The 22,240-nt window shown below is 41.0% G+C and overlaps 2 protein-coding genes across 2 annotated transcripts in view; both read right to left on the reverse strand.

The window, feature by feature from the left end:
* Positions 1-12,105, reverse strand: part of LOC119414019 (tetratricopeptide repeat protein 28) — a 125,449-nt gene extending 113,344 nt beyond the window's left edge. Inside the window, exon 1 of the mRNA XM_037681129.1 lies at positions 11,882-12,105. Coding sequence (XP_037537057.1) covers positions 11,882-11,908 — 27 coding nt within the window. The 5' untranslated portion in view covers positions 11,909-12,105. The remainder of the gene's footprint in view (positions 1-11,881) is intronic.
* The window catches only part of LOC119413623 (tetratricopeptide repeat protein 28), a 98,844-nt gene continuing 88,575 nt past the window's right edge, over positions 11,972-22,240 (reverse strand). Inside the window, exon 3 of the mRNA XM_037680681.1 lies at positions 11,972-12,109. Within this exon, the coding sequence (XP_037536609.1) occupies positions 11,972-12,109 (138 nt within the window). The remainder of the gene's footprint in view (positions 12,110-22,240) is intronic.

Here is a 22,240-nt window from a genome sequence, read left to right on the forward strand (position 1 = left end):
GATGGATGGATGGATGGATGGATAGATAGATAGATAGATAGATAGATAGATAGATAGATAGATAGATAGATAGATAGATAGATAGATAGATAGATAGATAGATAGATAGATAGATAGATAGATAGATAGATAGATAGATAGATAGATAGATAGAAATGCTTTAGCATAGATAAAGTAAATCAGCTAAAAACTTATTTAATTCTGATAAAAAATAAAACTTCTTGCTCTACTTCAAGCACCACAGTAAATGTAAGCAGCACCGAGCTGTTCTTAGCCTGCCACATTTCTGGGAGCACAGTCAACATATTCCCCTTGAATTTGCTCGTGTGGATGTTCCACCTGCACACACAGCAGCCTGAGGCCCAGCTCTGCTAGCTCCAAGCAGCAACTTCAGAGGTGGAGGAGTGAGGGGATATGGGGTGGGAGAAAGTTGGGTAAGTAAATAGATCTGTTACCATACAGTGTCAACAGCTTAGCTCAATGCAAACTCCAGTTAAGCTGCAGAACATTTGTGGAGATAAAACAAATTCAAGCTGATCACTTTTGAGCACGTGTGCTCAGCGATGCTATAAATATTACACTGTCTCAGTTGTCTGGGCGGAAAAGAAACTCAATCCTTCACGGTAAGACAATTCAGCTGCACTCCTTACATGGATCTGATGAAGGCATGCATGTTCAGTCCGCGGAAGAGTGCTGCAGCTGGTCAGAGGCTGATGGACAGTCATGTTCACTGACAGAACCAGCCTCGGATCATTTGTCCAGCTACCAGCCAGCACGCTTGTGCTACAGTGATGCCTTCGTGTCACTACAGTAAACCCTGCTCAGACCAGCTGCAAACAAGAAGCCTTCTGCTTCTGTCGTGTTCTCATCGCGTTCAAGGTACAACTGATTGATTATGTGTTTCAATATCGCAAATGAGTTAAAACGTCACCATAATTAAACAGATGTTTTATTGTTCTAGGATGTGTGGCAGTGTTGCAGCTGTAAAATACTACTAACATTGCACTTCTTTTAGAAAAAAAATAAATAAATCAGCGCTCGTAAGAAGATGGACAACATACTCCCAAGAAAAGAAATGAGCGCGGTGGTAATTTCACAGCTGAAGCATTACACCAGCCGCTGCATGCCAAGTTGGAGTGTGCTCTTCTAATGAGTGATAATGTATTTTTCTTTTTTACGGGCCTCACTGGAGCAGCTGAAATGACTGCACATTATATTTTCTTATTGCAGAAGACAGAACAGCATTTATAACACAAAAAAACATGTTTTCCATTCAGCTTAATTTCCTCATGGCAAACACCCGAACAGGTGGCGAGGCAGAAAAGAACATTTCAGAAGGTTATTAAGGAATACATCAAAAACATTGCACTCAGGTCTCCAGACTGTGACTGTACAGTCACATTTCACAGCCCAGTCATGTTCGAGTCAAACAATAGTGATACAATTACATTATTATTACAAGATGCACTCGTGCAAATTTAAAAAAACCCGTCATTTCTGTGTGTGAGTGTGTGTTTAAATGATTCTATTGTACATATTTTTGTCCATCAGGAGCATCACCACAAGCTTCACTCTTACAGGTGCATGTCCTCATAACAAATCTAACAGTTGCTGCTCAGTGCACCGACGGCATCTGGTCTCTTTTTGTTTCGCTCTTTGAACCAGTGGTTCAAAGTGTTTCAAAGTTTAAAAATTTCTAACAAAGATCGAAAGGATCATTCAGATCCTCCTGCGTCACTATAGTTACAAATTTCTGACGAAAATTTTAAAAAAAGGTATCAGAATCGTATCTCAACTTGAAAAAGAAAAAGACTGTTTTTGACAAACGTGACTCCACAGCTCATGAGGCAGTTAATTTGTGTGTGTGTGTGTGTGGGGGGGGGCACCATTTAATGCTCCTTGTGCACAAAAGTTTGAGTCAAGGAGAGATGCAAGAATCTGAAAGCAGATATTTGAAGTGACAAATCTACTGCTTAGCCTTCGGGAAATTAAAACTAAAGTTTAAACAGAGACTTTGAACAATCTGTTGATGCTCAGAGTATATGTTGGCCCGGACTCTCAGCTACTACCACTCTAAATTTTAGCTGCATACATCCATCCATCCATACATCCATCATCACTTCTTTTCCCGAGTCGTGGGGGTCACTGGTGCCCATATTCAGAGCGATCACTGGAAGAGAGGCGGGGGACACCCTGGACAGGTCTCAAGGACAAACAACCATTTACAGTAGTCCCTCACTACTTCACGGTTCGTTTTTCGCGGACTCGCTCTAGGAGAAACTTCCTCCTGCAGCTCCTCCTCCTCAGTCGATCTCTGCTCTGCAGTAGAGAAGTGGGCGTGGCCAAGAGCGCAGAGTGCAGCCGTGGCAGGGAGCTGAAATCATGACATGCTGTGCTCTTTTAGAGCGTTTAGCGTTTAGAAACATTGTTTAGACTATTGCAAGAGTGTGGGGAGGATTTAAAACACTTTACTTTATTAATACTAAAATAAACTACTACTTTGTACTTGTACTACTATACCTACTTTGCGGTTTTTCACTTATCGCAGGGCTTCAGGGTACAGATCCCCCACGATAAACGAGGGACTACTGTACACTCTTGCTCACACCTAGGGACAATTCTTCCACAGACCAACAGACCACAGGCAAGCTACATCCATAAAATTTGTAAAAATATATTTTCTAAGGTCACTTGGCTGTGGTCTCTGTCTTGAGCCAGTGTGTTTCAAAAGTTGTTGTTTTTTTTGTTGCAATGTACAATGAATGATTATGTTTTGAGAAGCTGATTAAAATATGTCTAATCGAATGTTTTAAATGATGAAATAGTAAGTACGAGAATATTTTGTTTGGTATTTGTGTTTTTAAAAGATTGCTTTTGCTCTAAAACTCCTTTTTTTTTTTTTCATTATTAGTAATTTCTGGGAATTCTCTACTCTCACAAAAGCAAAAACAAACGTTGCATAAAAAAACTGAAAGAGGATTTTCATTTTCCACTCAAAGCTTAATGCTTTTTACTGGTGCTCCGAAAACTTCAAGATGCTGTGCAGGACTTGTCTGGTTGACCTTCGCGGCAGTGTTCAACTTCACGTCGTATATTTAAGACGGTGATGATGCTCCAGATTTCACAGTGGAAACTGGAGAATGCTCATGACTGTTGAACAATGCATGCTTTAATACGACCTTCGATCCCACTCACAAGATCAAGAGAAACTGGAGGAGAGGAACAACGAGCTCCCTGAGAGGGAGCGGAGGAAGTATTTCCCTTTGATAGATGAAAATAAACTTTAATTTTCTGTCAATTAAATCTGATTCGTCACTAGATGTGGCTCACGTATCAGGACAACAAAAGACTTCAAGAAAAACGGACAAAAATTGTTTTTAAATGTTCAAATACACATAAACAAAAACAGATACTTTGTCTTTCTTTTCCAGCATTGCAAAAAAAATAAGTGGCAATGCAACTTGTGGGAGCTGGGGGGTCACAGTACACATTAGGATTCATGCAGACTATACATAGACAAAAATGCATTTAACTTCAGGGCTAATTTTAAGACAGCGTTTCACACAACAGGAGGTAACTTTGTTGTGGTGAACTGGAAGGCCACAGTTCTACTGGAAGTATCTCTATTAGCCTCCAGCAGTAACACCAGTTAAACATATATAAAATCTATGAGGCATGCAATCATTTGAGAAGAACCCGCACATGAGGGGTGTGAATGAACCACAGAGGTTTGTTCTGCAGTCCTCATTACTGAATCTATGTGGGTCTGCCTGTCAGTCACCACCTGTCTGTCTGCCTTGTTAAAGAAGCTGAAATCGTGAATCTCCCTTAGGAGACAAGCCCACAGAGGATAAGGCAGCACTCCCTCCCACATATTTTAGCAACTATAAACATATGGATGACATAAATTTCCCAGCATGAGCCTCACATAAATATACCTAAAGTTGCAAGAAGGAGGAGAGAGGTGGAAAGCTCAGCATTGTCTTTCACTTCTTATTGCTAAATTTTACAGCTAGTAGTAAAAAAAAGAACTTTTTCCTGCCCACTTTATGTCCACGGGAAAAAAAAACAAGACACAACCAAACTTAGCCTGAAAGGAACTAGAAATACCTTTCTGTGACCATTGGAGAAGCATTCTGTTGGCTTTTGTCAGTAAATATTTGCTACACCATTTGACTGTAAAATAAGCTAGAAGCTTCAGTACTCCTTCCGAAAACTGAAAACAAAAGATCTCAAACCAATCACATTTGCTTACCACTTGTATTAAATACCAACCCTCCAAGTGGCACAGACCAAGCAGACAGAGCGGTGAAACAGACCAAGATAGAACCTGAGCATCTTAGGAATTAGTTTTTCAGTCTTTCTCCCTCCTTGGATGGCATTAATCTGGCCTCCAGCTCTAATGTTAAAAATTTTGGTGTTATTTTTGATCAGGACATGTCTTTTATCCCCCACACTAAAAAAGTTGCTAGAACCACCTTCTTCTACCTGCGTAATATCACTAAAATTAGAAACATCTTATCTAAAAATGATGCAGAAAAACTGGTTCATGCATTTGTCACGTCTAGACTGGACTATTGCAATGGTTTATTATCTGATGTCCAAAAACTTCTTTAAAAAGTCTTCGGTTGATCCAAAATGCTGCTGCCAGAGTCTTAACTGGAGTTAATGGGAGAGATCATATCTCTCCAGTTTTAGCTTCTCTCCACTGGCTCCCTGTCAAGTCCAGAACAGAATTCAAAATCTTGCTTTTAACCTAAAAAGCTCTCAACAACCTAGCTCCATCTTATATTTGAGATATTATTGTTCCATATTTTTCTAACAGAGCACGTCACTCTCAGACTGCAGGTTTACTTGTGTTTCCTAGAGTTTCCAAAAGCAGAATGGGAGGAAGATCTTTCAGTTCTCAGGCTCCTCTCTTGTGGAACCAACTTCCAGTTTCTGTCCGTGAGGCTGACACATTGTCCAGTTTTAAGACTGGCCTTTTTGATAAATCCTATAATTAGGGTTGGCTTGTTATGCTGTCTTAAGCTTAGACCACTGGAGGACAAATTGACCTAATTTCCTTAAATGAATTGTTAAAATGGAATAGTTTTCCTTTTATACTGTTTCTATCTTAACATGTGATTCTCGACCTGCCATTGTGTATCTGTTCCTCCTTCCTGTTCCTACCAAACCCAGCCGGTCGAAGCAGTTGACCACTTGTCCTGAGCCTGGTTCTGCTAAAGGTTTCTTCCTCATGAGGGAGTTTTTCCTTTCCACTGTCACCTTCATGCTTGCTCAAGTTGAGAGTTTTGTGATGAGTTCAACTCAAAGCAGTCTGCTCCTGAGATAAATTGTTAACTTATTTTTTATATATGAATGATTCTGTTCAGTGCCCTGAGCTGACTTTTGTTGTGAATTGGCGCTTTATAAACTTAACTGAAATTGAAATGAATCAAGTAATCTTTTATTCTATTCTCATCATCCATAAAAAAGCTCCTTCAAGGTAACATACTGACCACTCGAGCGGTTCAACTGACCACCAATCCAAGAAAAAAGAGAGACAGGTCTAAGCAATGGGCAGTGGACACACTCCTGGAAAATTGAGCCTTCAAAGAAGGGTTTTTGAGTCCCGTCTCTGACAAAAGATGAGATGGAATTAGTGGGATTTAGGGGCATCAGTAAAGGGGGTGGGGGTGCTTTTCACAATTCCACCCAGGCCAGATCACAGACCTTCCTTAGAACACACTAGACACGAATGTCTGTCACACAAACACACAGGCTGCATTGGCTGGAGACAGCTGCAGGGCCAGGGCTGATACAACGCTCGGCCCACTGGAAACAATCCAGAGTGGAATTACAGAGGAATGTAGAAACTGCGGTTTTGGCAGCTGCACTCCGATAAATGTTGTGAAACAAGGAAAAATATGCATGTTTTCCAGACCATATGCTGACGAGATGTGGCTCTAGTGCCACTGGCAGCATTTATTCAAAACATGTTTTATCCAACTTGTGTCTGAAACACTGGCTCTTTGTGGTGTTTTCTAACACCAAGTACAACATGCTGAAGCTTAGCTGCTGAAGAGAACGGAGCTTAAAAGTCTTTAAAATGGACTGTTCCAACTCACCGAACAAGGAAATGTGTTCCATTTGATGTGGTCTATCAAGTCAAGTCTGCTTTATTCACCTTAGGAGCGCCCAGATGCAGACACCTCCCGAGCCCTGGGAGAGGCTGACCACACCTCTGGAACAATGACCTCAATAAACTCAAACATGAGCCCATTTGCTAAAAGAAAAGCACCGAGGGGAAAAGGTAAGGTGTAGCAAATGAGAAATGAGAGCTCTTAGGCTTTTGGGGGGGACATTTTAAAGAGACTGTTCTACACGTAAATCAATTTTTGTATTTACTTGTGATCCAAAAATCCATTTCAGCTCTCACAGTGCCCGAACCAGGAATAAGGATTAATGAGCACGGGATGGCTAAGTCACTATTGTCGCTCCTGTTGTATTTTGACAGTGGACTCCCATGAGTGCCATGGCAGCATATGCCAGCAGCTTGTGCATAGAGCAGGTTGCTACATTACAGTAGGAAGAGAAGGATGCCATATTCCAAGAAACTCTCTTTTCTGTCCTCCATCTCCACCCAGCTCTCCCAAAGGAGGGGAGAGGAGAGGGCAGGCGGTGGTCTGGGATTAGCAGAGTGAGTACAGAACATAAATTTCAGCTGTTCTGCTGAGTTGATGTTCCCCACACAACAATCCCTTTCTTTACTTGACCCAATCCTCCTCTGTCAATCTTTATACCTTTTTATACCTCAAGAGAATGGGTCAGGAGGTTGTCCATGCAGCCACATCTAGTTCCACTTGGCACACTGGGCCGTAAATACTGTGCAGCACTGGGAACAGCAGGTGCTATCTCTTCCTATCATTAATTATCCTGGCTGCATCTCTCTAGGGTATCTCACTCCTAAAATCCAAATCTCTATCACCTGTACCATCTTATTCTGTAGCCTCCAACACGTCTCCATTTTCTTTTAGTCAATGTCCAAACATTTCTAATTCTATCGATGTCTCCTGTTTTACAGCAATCCCATTTCTTCACTGCTGTCTCTACTTAACTCCTTATTTCCTACACTCCTGCCATCTAGGCCCCACTCATTTGTTGCCTGACATAGCTCAATCTTTGTTGCAGCTCTCTTTAGCTTCTCTTAAGCTATTTGTACCCCCACCTCCACAAGTAACAGCTTTACCAGCTTTTTTTTCTCTCCTCAGATGTGTTTCTTCCGGCGCTGCTCTTCACATTCAGATGCCTTTCCTCCTGCTGTAACAGCATTCCTAAACCTGTTGTGCTGCTGCCAGCCATGAGACGTCACAAGGACTGATGAAGTACTGGGGCTAGAAATGCAAACCCCATGAGTAAATCAGTAAGGGGTTAGGGTTACTGAACACAAGCTATGTTTACATGCGCAGAATTCTCTGACCAGATTGAAATGTGTTCTGTTTGAATAATTCAAATGTATTGTTTACATGGGCACAATCTGTTCATGATGAGCGTTTACATGCAGCGGGCTTTGTTCTGAACAGCAGTACTGACATGCGCAGAGTGGTAAACTCTCCTTAAAAAAACCACCGAAGAAGAAGTTCTACTTCCGGGTGAACGTAAACAAACCTGAGCACCCAAAATGGACCCGTGACAGGTTTTAATGATGGTGGAGACGTTACTGCACTCCCTGACTGAGCTACAGGTAATACAGATCATTTTGAGCTCTTTCAAAGTTTCTAGTAGAAATGTTGTGTCTCTCACCGACCAGTTTTACTTCCCTGACATGCTAATATTATTAGCGTTAGCCAGGCGGAAATGGCAAAGTCACACATGCGCAGTCAGGTCAGTTTTTTACCATCAGATAAAAATGAACAGATCAAGCGTTTACATGCGCACCGATCGGGTTTCGGATCGGCGTAAACCACCCGTTTCGTTCTGATCACAAATTATAACGGATCGTGCCGAATACACAAAAAATAACCCGAACGGAGCGTTTACATGACACACTTTTATTCCGACCGGCCATTTGATCCGGTTACTTATGTCCATGTAAACATACCCACAGTCAGAGATGGAAGATTGCAAACCCAGATAATAAAAGTGAGCGCTCCCAATAAAGTTTTGGGTCAAAGAAACCTGGACGGACCATCCTGTCCTGCTCAAGTGAGGTGATCTAGCATCAAATGTTTGAAACACGCAAAACAATCTGAGATTGTTGAGAGTCCCCCTCTTACAATGCTGTTATTGCTAGTATCACTCAACCCCCTGTGAATAGTAAACAGCCATCAGTGTGCTAATGATCCATTGTTAGGCTGATGGTCCTTCTTGACCATGTGAGCAGCTGGTTTTGGTTGTCAGCAGCAAACTGGTTGATCCACTCTGAGAAGGTGCTATTTAAGAGATTGAGCTGAATACAGCACCTCAGTGAACTGTGAAAAACCATATCATGTTGCTGCTGATCTGTTTCAATGTTGATGTGTTCATGCGTGCACATCTGCTCACAGACTCATGTTCATGTTTGTGCTGATGTTCAATGTTTTATGTTATGAGTGCTTAGTGTATATTTAGTTGATGTTTTTCTTAGTTCATATCTTAGATGTCATTACTGTTTTTCTTATACATTTTATTCTTGGATGTAACTGGGACCCTGTGTACATAATTTCGCTCCACCACATGTACCACATGAGGTGCGAATGACAATAAAGAAACTCTGACTCTGACTCTGACCTCAGACTGAGGAAGTCTTTTGAAAGACGAAACGTTTCTACATTTTTTTTTTTTTTTTGCTTTGTTTTTTGAATGTCCAGAGGACCAGATTGAACTTTTTTAGAGTTTTCTACCTGGATTATTGTGCATGCATCAGGATGATCTGGCATGACCACACAAAGCAAACATAAACTTCCCTCTGATGGTCCCACTGGCATGAAGAGTAACGTGAACACTATGGAGTCTGAATTTGTATCACAACACAACCCAGTACATTAACAGCTTTGTGAGCAACTTTGCCCTAGATAAAGGAAGGGAAGTCTGAGGCTATCATCGTTGTATATTCCCATACACCCAGGTGGAGCAGTGAGCAGCTATGTAAGCGCACGGGGAGCAATTGGGGATTAAGTGTCTTGCTCAGAGACTCCACGACATGTGGGAATTGAACCTTCAAACAATGACTTTCTGGTCCCAAGTCGGCTGCCCTACCTCTAACCCATCTCGGCCCCATAACACCCTATAACATGTGCATGTTGGGAATCTGAGCAGCAAAGAAGCAACACCATTTCAGGGTTTTCAGCCAAATTTGTCGACAGACAAGAAAATTAAATTTATAAATAATCTTCAAATCAGCTCAAACAAACTTCAGTCAAAACTTAGAGCTCATAACAAGCTGTTGACTATTGTATTTTTCACACAAGCATCCTAATCTGACTCACTGACTTACCTTTGTCCATGTTTTCTCGATTCTTATTCTTTTCTTTTTAATAAATGCAACACAAGCAGAAAGGTCTTTGACGGGCACGGCTGGATACCTCACCAGACTCGTTTCTTTGAGTCTCAGTAATAGATGCACATGTAACTGAGAGACGCTACATGCTGTTGCACTTGGCTTCGAACGATAAAACAGAAGTTCTTTGAAGTAATACTGAGCATCAATTAATGTTAACAACCCATGTCCACGACAAAGAAAAAACTAATTCTCCTACATATTTACATTGTCTGAATGTCTGTATTGGTCACCTCAGCTGTTCAGAACAATAAGTCAACAGACAGCTGGTCCCACAACCCATTTTAGTTAGAATCTCCTCTCCAGAACAGACAAGGTTCCTGCCAGCAGCACTAAGGGAATTGCTCTTGTCAGCTCAGCATTCGACATTTGGAATTTTGACTCCTTTGTGTAATCCATTATGAGGAGGTGGACTGGACACTCAGACTAATCAATATGACTCTCCTACACCTCCTATTGATCCAGAATGGTTTGTGAACGTAGTGCAGAGACAGATCAGGAAGCTGACAAAGAAGAAATAACAGGGAAAAATCATAGATCTTTTGAGATGAAAAGCGTGTGTGCATTTTCTAAAGCAAGCATGACATCATAAAGAAAGTTGCTTGTAAGGACTGAGAGCTGTTTTATTTATTCTAGTCTCCTTCCTGCTATTTGCAATGTCTTAGTCAGAGGACATCCTTGGCAGTGGACCAGATATCAGGGTGAAGGGACAATGTCAGACATGCTCAAAAATACATACAAACACTATGTGCAAAGCAAGTAATTCAAAGTATTGAACACTTTTCTGCAGTTTTGTGTTTTCTGCTCTAAGTCTGTGTGCTTATATATATGCAACCAGCATCACCCACAATTTAATTAATCAACATCAAATGAAACCATTTCTCATCTTGATGAGAGCTGACCCGATGCGCTCTGCTCAGTGACGTTTCTCAAAGCATGGGGATAGCAGTGCTACTTTCAATATATTTTCAACCTGAGCACACTGCAGCAGAGCTAGAAACCAGTTCCTGCAGCGAGGAAAGGCTTTCAGACCTCAGAGGGGGGTCTCGTGGATGACTCTGGCAGATACACAGCGCAGCTGTGGAAATCATTAGGACGTGCTCACAGCACTAGATTTCTGCTGATAATTCAACATGGAGAGGCTCAGTTTTGATGATTAACTTTTAGATCATCTTTCAGGATGAGATTATACATATTAATAATGACTGATCCTAAAAAAACAACATGGACACATTAATTCAGAAGATTCCAGCACGCTGTCGTCAACTCACACTGAAGGATTGTTACCAAGAGCAGCAGCAGTGGTCTGATTGTTCTGCCATTGATCAACGGTGCGCTTTTATGATGAACTGTCTTCAGGGACACATGCAACATAATCAAAATTATGTTTTAGCAGTAGAATAAAAATAATAGTATCAGGGCCGTGAGGAAAAGATAAATCTGCTGTGATTAGGAAAGGTAAAAAGACTGGTTAATAGAATAATAAGTCACTAATCTGTTCATTTTCTCCTTTAGTTCTGGCTCAGGAAAGCCTCCTCCTGTTCAACACAGGCAGTTTCTTGTCAGATAGGTGCCCCCTAGTGGTGACAAAAAGAACACACTAAAACTAGACCTCTCTTGAGTTACCAATTTTTTTTATAGAGCCCAGATGAATTTTCAAATATTTTCCATGCTGTAATACCCCAAGGCTTTGAAAACCAAGAAACAAGAGACAGTAAAAACAAGACAGACTTAAAGAGAAAATGTATGTCAAATTATGGAAATAAGAAGCAGAGAGCCATTTTAGAAAAGCTGTTTTGAGGAAAAATGTTGCAGTTCCTTGTGAAACTTTTAGCTGCAGTGTGTGTTTCTTGAATCTGACAACGTTATTCCTCATTCACACACTAGTTTTAAAGTCCACCAGCTCCATCCCAGATGCATTAATCACTGATGTCTTGGTTAGAACAGCTCAGCCTGTTTTTCTTCCGATGCTAAATAAAAATACAGGACACATCATGTGAGGTCAAAGCCATTAATAATGAAACACATCATTTTCCTACAGTATGATCTGCTTATTTTGGAAAATATTGAACAGAGAAGCCCATTTAATAAGCAACATCACTCCAAATCATTATAAAACCCATTCAAAGGGCCAGCAAAAACACTTACAGAAATAAATTATCAAAAGTGAGTAAAGAATAGCAGCCTTTTATAGAGATTAACTGCCTCTGGGCATGATTAGTGTCAGTTACTAAATGTAGGATGCAAAACAAACAGGGAGAGCAGCAATCTGGGAGCGACCCTCCTCTTCCCAACTTATGATCTGCACAGTGAAATTAGATCTGCTCCAACTTCAGCAGATCATAAAAAAAACAGACTCACCTTCTTCCGGGGCTGCCATTTCATCATATTTGTAAACCAAAATGGAACAGCATTAAGATCTCGGGCTATATATGAGAGTGGAAGGTAGAGTCACAGAAATCCAGAGCGCAAGTCATGCTGCCTCTCCACTTCCCTCGATTCCGCTGCAGATTTTCTCCCAGAAGAAGCGCTGCATGATGATGGTGGTGGTGGTGGTGACTGTGCACGAGTCTCAGCTTTGCCGCAGCTCTGAGGGCGACAGCGCAGTCACACAAACCACACAGCGGCTAAATCCACAGCTCAACTTGGGAGAATAAATCACAGACACACGCCGGGGAGATGTGGGTGAAAGGTTCCTGCGCGTAAAAATCCAAAGTCGGGGTCCTCCTCACGCAGGAGCTGCGCGCTCAGAGCCCATCCACTCGACGCATCAGGAGCATTTATTATTTTTAACTTCCCCCCACCTTAAAAACGAGGTCGTCTCTGGCTGTAACAGGGCTACTGGGTTAGTCCAGGACGGATAAACTATAAGTCCAGTCTGAGCTCTCTGGTTCGAAGGAACGGAAGACGAATGATCAAATTCTGTTTTCCAGCAGCCGATGTACACTTTTTGGAAGTCCAAGTGGAGAAGCAGACAGATTCCGGCGGAGACAGTCAGATTACATTCACGGGAAGGAGGTGGAACAAACACGTAAAAAAGAGGAGGAAAATCCCTGGAATTTGCGCGAGGAGCTGGAAGGAAACCCGGATCCTTGCAACAGCAACAAATTAGACTCCAGCTCTTTGGTGACTTCCTCCCCTCCACTCCTCCAGCCTCACAGTTTTTACAGACTTGGAGCAGAAAGGAGTTTGAAGGCGAGGAGGTAGCTGGGTCATAGCGCCGCCGGCACAACAACTTGCCAAAAAGTGCGCGTTACGGTTTTACGCACAGTGCTGACGCGCAGACGGGAGGCGGGCGGTGCTGTGGTGCGGGATTTCCCAGGTCCTGAGACTTGGACCTGTGTCTTAAACCCCAAGACGAGGACTGAAGTCTCCAAATGCGTCCAGATTAAAGATAAATTATGGAACAATGTGCGAGTAATTCTAAAAACAAACCCACAAAAACAAAACAATGTGTTTGGAGCAAACTCTTGTTTAGTCTTTCCCCAGCCTATGAACTTTTAAAGGTTTGACATGTTGATATAAAGATTTATTTGAACCCTAGTTCATTTTACCACCAACCATTACCAAAACCCAGAACACACAAAGTTCATAAAGTGGAGTTCTGTGTGTTCTGAGTGATTACAGAACTTATAGTTGTGCATTTGTGTTGTGTTTTAAGCTAAGACCACTTTATGATGAGAAGAGGGAATTAAAGCCAGTCTGGGTGATCTAATGTGATACTGTGTGTTGTGAGAGATACCGCTCACAGAATATGTTGGGGATGACTCTCAGCTACTACCAAACTAAATTTAGCTCAACAGATGTAAAATTGAAATGAGTTACATTTGGATGCTGGTTAATGACAAACAGTGAAACCAAAAGTTATCATTAAGGTTTTAAGCAAAATAAAAATGGTACCACTTTACAATAAGACTCCCCTTATAGATGGCTAATAAATAGTTTACAGTTATTAACTCCTCTATAAACACTATATAAATCATTAATAACTGCTTATTATGCATTCATTAAGGGCAAGAAAGAGACAAAACTGACCAGTTTGTTGCCAAATAGTGAACCAAATCTGTTCACCTATTTCATCTAGAGTCATTATATTACACATTTCAGACTAAGTTACTACCTTGTAAGCACAATAAGCATTTGTAAACCTATTTTTTTAGGATATAAGTTGTAGATACTTAAATGGAGTGATAAAGTAAAATATTATATGAAAAAAATAGGTTTACTAATGCTTATTGTGCTTACAAGGTAGAAATGTTTAATACAGTAACAACTCTAGATGAAATATATAAGTGAACAGATTTGGCTCACTATTTGGCTACTGGTCAGTTTTGTCTCTGTCACCCTTAATTAATGCATAATAAGCATTTATTAATCATTTATAAAGTGTTTTTAGAGGAATTAACAACTATCTATAAAGTGGTCCCAGAAAGATAAACGTGTAGTGCTCAGAGGAAAGGTTGGTGATGACTCTCGGCTACATGCACACCAAACATAATGAGCTGTAGCCATTTTTTGTGTTTCTAAGGTTAATCAGCTGTGGCAGCCATCTTGAATTTGGTTGACTAAAGTTTAGTGAGCTGTACATGTACATCTAATGACCGTTTTCTAGAAGTTTCGTGAAAACCCAACCTCTGGTTCACGAGATATTTAGCGAACAAACAGAAAGCGTTGTCTTTGATAGTTATTACTGCTATAACTATACATCTATTTGTGTTTATTACATGTTGGGGTTAAGTCTCGGCTACTAACGCACCAAAATTGTACACAATATCTGTAAATCTGGCTGAGTTGTAGCCATTTTTGTGATTTTTTTCAGGGAGCTTAGCTGTGGCTGCCATCTTGAATGTGATCTGAAACAATTAGGTGTAGATGTTATTTTTGGCATACTCCATTCAATTCCATCCACTAGTTCATGAGGTATTCAGCTAAGGGTACAGACAAATGAACACACAAGGGCAAAAATATTATTGCCGCCTCACTTTTGGCAGCAAGCGATAGCATAAATAAAAACAGATGAGCATTGCAGCTCCGTTAGACCTGTGATGCACAAGTTTGTCACAGTTTAATTGGGTTTTAATGAGCTGAATAGATTCATGTAACGGCACGGTCCACTGCTGCAGATCCATGCTGCCTTGGTTTCTATCAATAGAAGCTGTCCTTGGTTACTCTTTGTGGCAAAAAGTGATTGAATTCATGCATAAAAAAAGCACAATTCACAACGGAGAGAGAACCTTGGATGCTAGCGACACCTATAAAGCTCATCTACGTTTTCTCTGTTTCTCTCTGCCAAGAGCAGCTGTCACACTCAGTTTACTGTGCAATATTTTACCATACTCTACCATCAGATGCGTAGCATTCCCTGGGATTTTTATTGGACATCATTTAACAAGACTGAAAAAATATTGCAGCTCCCACACGTTTAAAAATGAAGTTTTGTGTGCACAACAAAATTGAAAACAGAACAGAAGGCTGATCTGGTCAGAACCCGCTCACCACAGCCACTGCCACAGTCACAGATGGAAAATAGTTTAGATCTACTGGTGATGAGGGGCGGGGGGCGGTGGGGGACATCGGTGAATATGTGACAGTGCTGCTTTCAGTCAATTTCCTTATTTTAAAGACCTTACCACAAAATCAAAGAAAAGTGAATTAAGGAAATGGTCAGTGGAAAAAGCTTCAACAAAAGAGATTTAAATTGGTTTAGGTAATGGACTCTATGGAGCTGTGAGCTGGTCAATAAGCTCGAGTCTCTCTGGGGTCAGCGTGGTCCGCAGTGCATCTCGAGGTCACTCAAATGACAAAAAAACGAGGAGGAGAGGCCAAGCTCACATATGGCCTTATGGGCAAACTCCTGCTGAGCGCACACAGTCCACTTGGTGATCCACATGGATGAACAGGAACAAATGTTTGGCGATATCGCCGCACACGCAGCTGGCACTGTGCTCAAAGCACATAAAGAGGACGGGGGGCTTGTGTGTTTTTATGTTACAGTACTAATATTTGTACTTGTTTTCTATTTACCTTAAAGCTCCATAGTATGCTGTAGTATTTACAGGAACCACACCAGTGAATTCACATCATCTACAATAGGTTTACACAAGAGGTTGTTTCGTAAAAGGCGTTTCTGAGGACCAGTCGAAGGGCGCTCCAGTGTGTGTATCGTCGTAGTAAGGCCTGTCATCTGGCATCTCCATAGAGTCAGCCTCCCTGTGCGTGCCTCTGCTTTCCCAATCACAGCCGCACAGGAAATCAGACTCCAGCCTTCAGAAGGAAACAAAAAACTCCCTCTTTCATTTTCCACAACTCGGAGCCGTTTAAAAGTTTGCGCTTCCTTTTCTTGTTCCTGCCAATCACGCCCTCAAAAATGTCTCTACTGTACGTTCTGATCGGCGTCTGGTGAGGGAAGCTGGGCTTTGAAGTGAGTTTTGCTCGAGAGTAAGGCAGCTGCAATAATACAAAGATGGCCTCAACATGCAGAGTTTCTGTCACCTGCCAAAAAAGACTTTATTTTGTTTCCACCACGTTATTGCAAATACTGCAGACAAAAAAAGAACAGTCTCCCTGAGTTACGAGAAGGAAAACCGTTTTTGGAGGCACCACTGCAGGAATGCCACTGCTGCTGCTTCACTCAATCATAACACACTTCTTGTAAAATGTTCTTTGAATATCACAGTTTATTTTTAGCAGACATGCACTTTTGACTGAAATGAACAGAGGCAATAAAGAACTACAATACACTTAAGACCATTTTATACTCCAACCGAAGCCAAGAAGTCGGCTCGTGGATTGCAAGGCAACATATACTGTAGCAGAGGGGTCTGCAATCTGCGGCTCTGGAGCCACACGTGGCTCTTTGGTACCTCTGCAGCGGCTCCTTCAGGCTTTCACCAAAACTAAAATAACACTGAATTTTATTTCAATTATTGCCAACAATGAAAATGGCTAGTTTTTTTTAGATTTCCTGTCATTTTCAAATATGTGATGGATAGTACAAATACACAGAGTAAAACATGTGGACTACATCATACTAGAAGTTTTTTAGCCACTTTGTTAAGTCAACTTCCAGTTTCTCAGCGTGATCTTTCTCTCAAAACCACCAGAATGTTTTGGAATATCTTTAAGACAAGCTGCTGAGAAGGAATATGGTGTGTAACTTTGATAATACTAAGACTAGAACACAAAAACAAACAAACAAAGTAAACAAAAGTATTTATTTTTCTTTAAAAATGTAACTGGATATCCAGCATACTGGCCTAATTTTATACTGTCTTTAGCTTTATGTTTTAAGTAGGATACTTAATCCTTGAACAATTAAGAGAACCCACATCGGCCTGCAATGTTCAGTGTTCAAATCTTTATAAAATTGTTCAAACCTATATATTTTTATTTCTTTACATGAATCTGGTCTTTTCTTTAGTTTTAAAATGTAAAAATATAAATAAATGTTAATAATAGTTAAGACATTTTTCATTTTATAATATCACCCCTCATTGGCTGGAAAAGCCATCTCCAACAAACTTGTGGTCCATGGGCCACCAGTTGACAGTGCACAGTTGCAGCAGGTTTCGCGGCGCCGGACACGTCGTAATTAGTAAGCAAAGTGGCAAAAATGGCTCTTTTGATCGCAAAGGTTGCAGACTCCTAATATAGCACGTATACACTTAATATGTTGTTATTTCTCTAGTCTACTAAAAAAAATGTTTTTGTGACACATAAAAGCTCATAATTTATTTGAAAAATTACACATATTTATTACATTTCTTACCTAAGGCTGTTGCCATTATTTTACTGGTGCAATGCTATCTGAGGCAATGACGTACATAAGTTGTAGTTCGTAGTGGAGACTAAAAACACAAGGAGTCAAGGCTTAAAGGTTATAAATTGTGACAATAAAGTTCTAGTTTGTACAAGTCCTTATGCAGAATATATGGATTGAAACAATCAAGCGATCAATTTGTAAACTGACCTCTCGTCATTTGAGCAAAATATGCTTTCTAGTTTTTATATTGCTTAAAGGTATTGTTTCCTCCAATGATTGAGGTGGCCCTTGGGGTGGCTGAAGATTAATCTATGGTGGTCAAGGCCACCATTGGCCACCTCTTGGCTCCGCCTCTACACCTGACTTTGGCTAAATTAGCTCCCTCCATTTGCCAGGATTCGTCACCATGCTGCCTCAGACAAGCAAAAAAAAAATCCACAAGACACATGGCACAAAACTCCTAAGAAACTCCTTCCCGCTGAAGTACAGGTTATCCAACAAACGTGAACACAGTGACAGCAAGCTTGGCAGAGAGGTACGATTGCAAGTTCACAAGTCAGGAGGAGGAGAACATGATGTTTGACAAGCAGGAGAAGAAAGACCTGTTATTATGTTTTGTGTTAACAGAGGTGATGCAGAGAAAGGAGAGCACATAGGTGGCATGTTCACACACTTCTTAAAGGGAAGTAGTTGAAGTGAAAAGACAAAATTGATGTCTGAACGCTTTTCTGCATAAACTAACATGCCCAGAGACTTACTTAGCACATGTCTCTGTAAAAAAGATTTGGACCACACCTCGTGTCGAGAAGGGGCGGACGAAGCTACTTCTATAACAAAGTTATAAAAACTTTGTCATACAACTACATCAGCGAGAGCTGATTTATTAACTTTGGATGGATGCTTCACCAGCCTTTAAGAGATTACTTCAGACATTTTGAAGAATAGTTCTATAGGATAGTTGTTGAATAGCTGTTGAAAATAGCTCTCTGAATGGTCTTAATTTGGAAACTAAATTTCTGACCAGACTGATAAGATAACAGCTGGTTTGAGTATAGTGCAAAGACCAGTGCTGCCGTCTTAAAATATTTCTAGTCTCTATCATTTCGTATTTGTTTATGAAAAGAATCACATTTAGAAACCTTTACATCACTATCAGCTTTGCATTACATTGTTTTTCTGGCATAATTATTATAAATTCCCTACATGAAATGTCTCCAGGCTGCTAATGCTGCTGCTTTGCACTTGCAAATAACCATAGAAATTCATGTAAATAAGTGTAATGCAAAGGTGATTGCAGTGCAAACTTTATAAAAGCAGTTTATTGTTTATATTGTAAGTGTTAGTGTTTATATACACCTTGTAACTGCTACTTTCCTTCCCTCCATTGACTACAGTGACATTATTATTTACATGAACGCTCCTACAAGCACCCTGCAGATAATAATTTTATTAATAATGCACTTTACATTCACTATGGATCTCAAAGTGCTAGAGTGAGTGAACATCAGATAATATCAGGATAAAAAGCAACCATAAAAGCAACCGAGAGGAGGAACAACCAGGAGGATAATGTCTCAGAATGATCACATCAAAAACTTAAAATGCACAAAATGCAGATAAAATACTCAAATAAGAACGATGGGTGCAATAAAAAACAAAAGTACAATTCAATCAATTAAAAAACTGGGTAAAAAGAAAGGTTTTAAGACCTTTTTAAAAACATGTCATGGTCTGTGGGGCCCTCAGCTATGAAGGCAGGGCGTTCCACAGCCGAGGGGCAGCGCAGGACATGTTGGATGCTGCCCACCACGGTGCATTAAGATTTGTAACTGGTTGTAACTACCGTACCCACCATTGCACCCTGTATTCACTGGTTAACTGGACATCTTTAAACTTCACACAGACTCTCACACTGGTACATTTTCATCTTTAAATCCCTTCTTGGTCTGTTGCCTACATACATCTCCTCCAACATGTCACTGTGTGAGTGCAGCTACAGCGTGCGCTCTCAGGACATTATTACCTGCAGTGTTCCCTCAGTGCGGACTGAATTTGGCAAAAGGGCCTTCTCCTACTCCGCTACTGTTTCCTGGAATATCTTACAAAAAGACCTGAAGCTCTCGACCTTGACCTCTCTAAGGGATTTCAAACATGTGTTCTGTTCATGGTAAAAACCAGCGCAGACATGTTCCTGTTTTTAGTATTTTATATTGCTTTATAATGTAGCTGTTTTTGTTTCGTTTTTATTTAATTACTTCTATTTCCTTTTCTTTTTACATGATGTTATTTGATTGTCTTTTATTGTCACTACCTCATCTGTGTTCTTTGTTTAAATTAGGTCTCTCTTGTAAATGAGTCCTCGAGGCTCAATGAGACTAACCTGTATAAATAAAGGTTGAATGAATGAAAATTACTGTATATAATTCCTTGACATTTTGAGTGGTTTTAGGACCGTAGTAATCCAGTTCGGTCTCTGCTGAATTTAGATGAGTCGTTAGCTCGTCAGTCCAGTTGGACTTTAACTCTTTTTATCCAACCATGAGGTCATTCATTGAACTAACTATAACAGAAAAGATGTGAATTGTCCATAAGCTTTTGTTGGTACGGTATAACTTTATAGGTGTTGATAACTCTTTTTTACAGAACCCCACTTCACGATAGCCAACTTTTAGACAGTTGTGTGGAGTTTAATGTCTAACTGAAGGCTGTCTTGAACACATCTGATTCAATTTTCTACAAATCTGCGCATTTGATTGTGTGTACCATCCTGTAACAGAACATGTAGGGAAAGAAGATTAAAGTGTCAAAAAAAAAAGATTTTCTTTCATAAACTCCATCAAAGAATAACAGTCAATAAGCCCTCCTGAATGTCAGAGGGGTAATTAATTACCACGCACTTTATCGCTTTCTAAACCAAGACAGTGTCTTTGTGCACTATCCATCCCCTGTTTGGATAAACATGGGCCTTTTAATTACAAGGACGGGAGTTTCGAGGCTATAAATTCTACAGAAAAACACCCAGGTGTGTGCCCCATGTGTCAAATGAACAGATAAATTCACACCGTAAAATAAATACACCTGTTACCAAACACCCACACCAACAGACCTGCTGGTAATCTGTAAGGTCTTACAGCTACATGCTTTTTTAAAAATATTAGAAAATTCCATCATTTATGAAGGGGGCAAACAATTTTTTCCCCAAGCATCAACATTTATAACATGGATATTATTTACAGAATTTGATAGATTGCCTCCACAGAAGGACATGGCGGCTGGATAAATCTGTTCGGAAGGGCTTAACAACACCATAACAATGAAAGTGTTAAACAGCCATGACACCCTCCACTCTGTTGTGCTGTACATCACTGAAAACAAATGGTCCTCATCAGCATTCATTCATTCACCTCTTTTAACAGAGCCGTTTTGGTAGATGATGTTGTGTCAGAATTTCGCCTGATGTGGAGTATGTGAGATGGGCGAGCATCAGTGAGTATCCGTGTGTGTGTGTGAGTGTTTCGTTGTGTCTTAGCTGGAGCTTGGTGTTGATTAAGTGTCTGGAGCCTGAGGGGGGATAATGAGAGCCTCTAATTAATGAGCCCGTGCATATCTCAGAGTCACAGAGTCCTATCTGCGGAGAGCAACACACACACCTCAGTGCATCATGGGGATCGCTCCCTGCACTCCACACTGTTTTCTCCAGGGAAACCCAGCTGGGACTGTGTCACTCTGGCTGCTGTCCCTGAAGACTGCCCTCTAATAAGAATGGATGGGGGTTATGGGGCCCCACTAGGAGAGGGTCACATGCACTGACCACCCAACATGCCCCAAGCAACGGCTGATCTCATAAACCCTGAAAACCGTTCCAAATTGTATTTGTTTGCTGGGTTTTGTCCACGGGGAGCAGAATGATTCATCTTAAAAGACATCTCATGGCAGAGCAGACTCAACCAGTGGAGTCACCACTCACGGTGTAGCCTAAAAAACATATCAAACGATACAATAAGAATGATCCAAATAATAGAAAAATGTTCTCTCAAGTGTGAAGAGTAAATTCTTTTTTGCATTTTTATAGCACTCTCAGTTCAGCTACTGATGGTCAGCAGAGTGCACATCAGCAATAAGTGCTGCAAGCAGATCAACTCATTTTGTGTCGCATCACATTCAACAATATAAAGATGTGTAAAACATAATTATTTATGGTTGGAATCTAGTGGAGCAAAGCAAAAGATCTGCTCAGCAGTACACAAACCTAGCTTTGATTCCTGTGTTGAAAGTCATCATTATTCTTGCAGATGCAACTTACAGGTTTTTCAAGTTAGCTTTGCTACATTTTCAAACAGTGACGGTTGGCCAATAGAGGGCACTAGGGCGCTGCCTTACTACTCACACCACTCACCATATTACCTTGAAGACATTAAAAAAATTGAATAAAAATGAAATAATAAAATTAAAAATTTCAAAAATGTATTTATGCTTTTAGTTCCATCCATCCACCCATTTTCTTCCACTTATCCGGGGTCGGGTTGCGAGGGTAGCAGCTTAAGTAGGGAGGCCCAGACTTCCCTCTCCCCAGCCACTTGGTCCAGCTCCTCCGGGGGAATCCCGAGGCATTCCCATGCCAGCCGAGAAACATAGTCCCTCCAGCGTGTCCTGGGTCTTCCTCTGGGCCTCCTCCCAGTGGAACGTGGGAGGCGTCCAGAAGGCATCCTAACCAGATGCCCGAGCCAACTCAACAGGCTCCTCTTGACGTGGAGAAGCAGCGGTTCTACTCTGAGTCCCTCCCGGATGATCGAGCTTCTCACCCTGTCTCTAAGGGAGAGCCCAGACACCCTGCGAAGAAGCTCATTTCGGCCGCTTGTATCCGAGATCTCGTTCTTTCGGTCACAACCCAAAGCTCGTGACCATAGATGAGGGTAGGAACGTAGATCGATCGGTAAATTGAGAGCTTCGCCTTTTGA

Source organism: Nematolebias whitei, chromosome 8, assembly GCF_014905685.2.
Source record: "Nematolebias whitei isolate Nwh7 chromosome 8, NemWhi1, whole genome shotgun sequence".
NCBI lineage: Eukaryota > Metazoa > Chordata > Actinopteri > Cyprinodontiformes > Rivulidae > Nematolebias > Nematolebias whitei.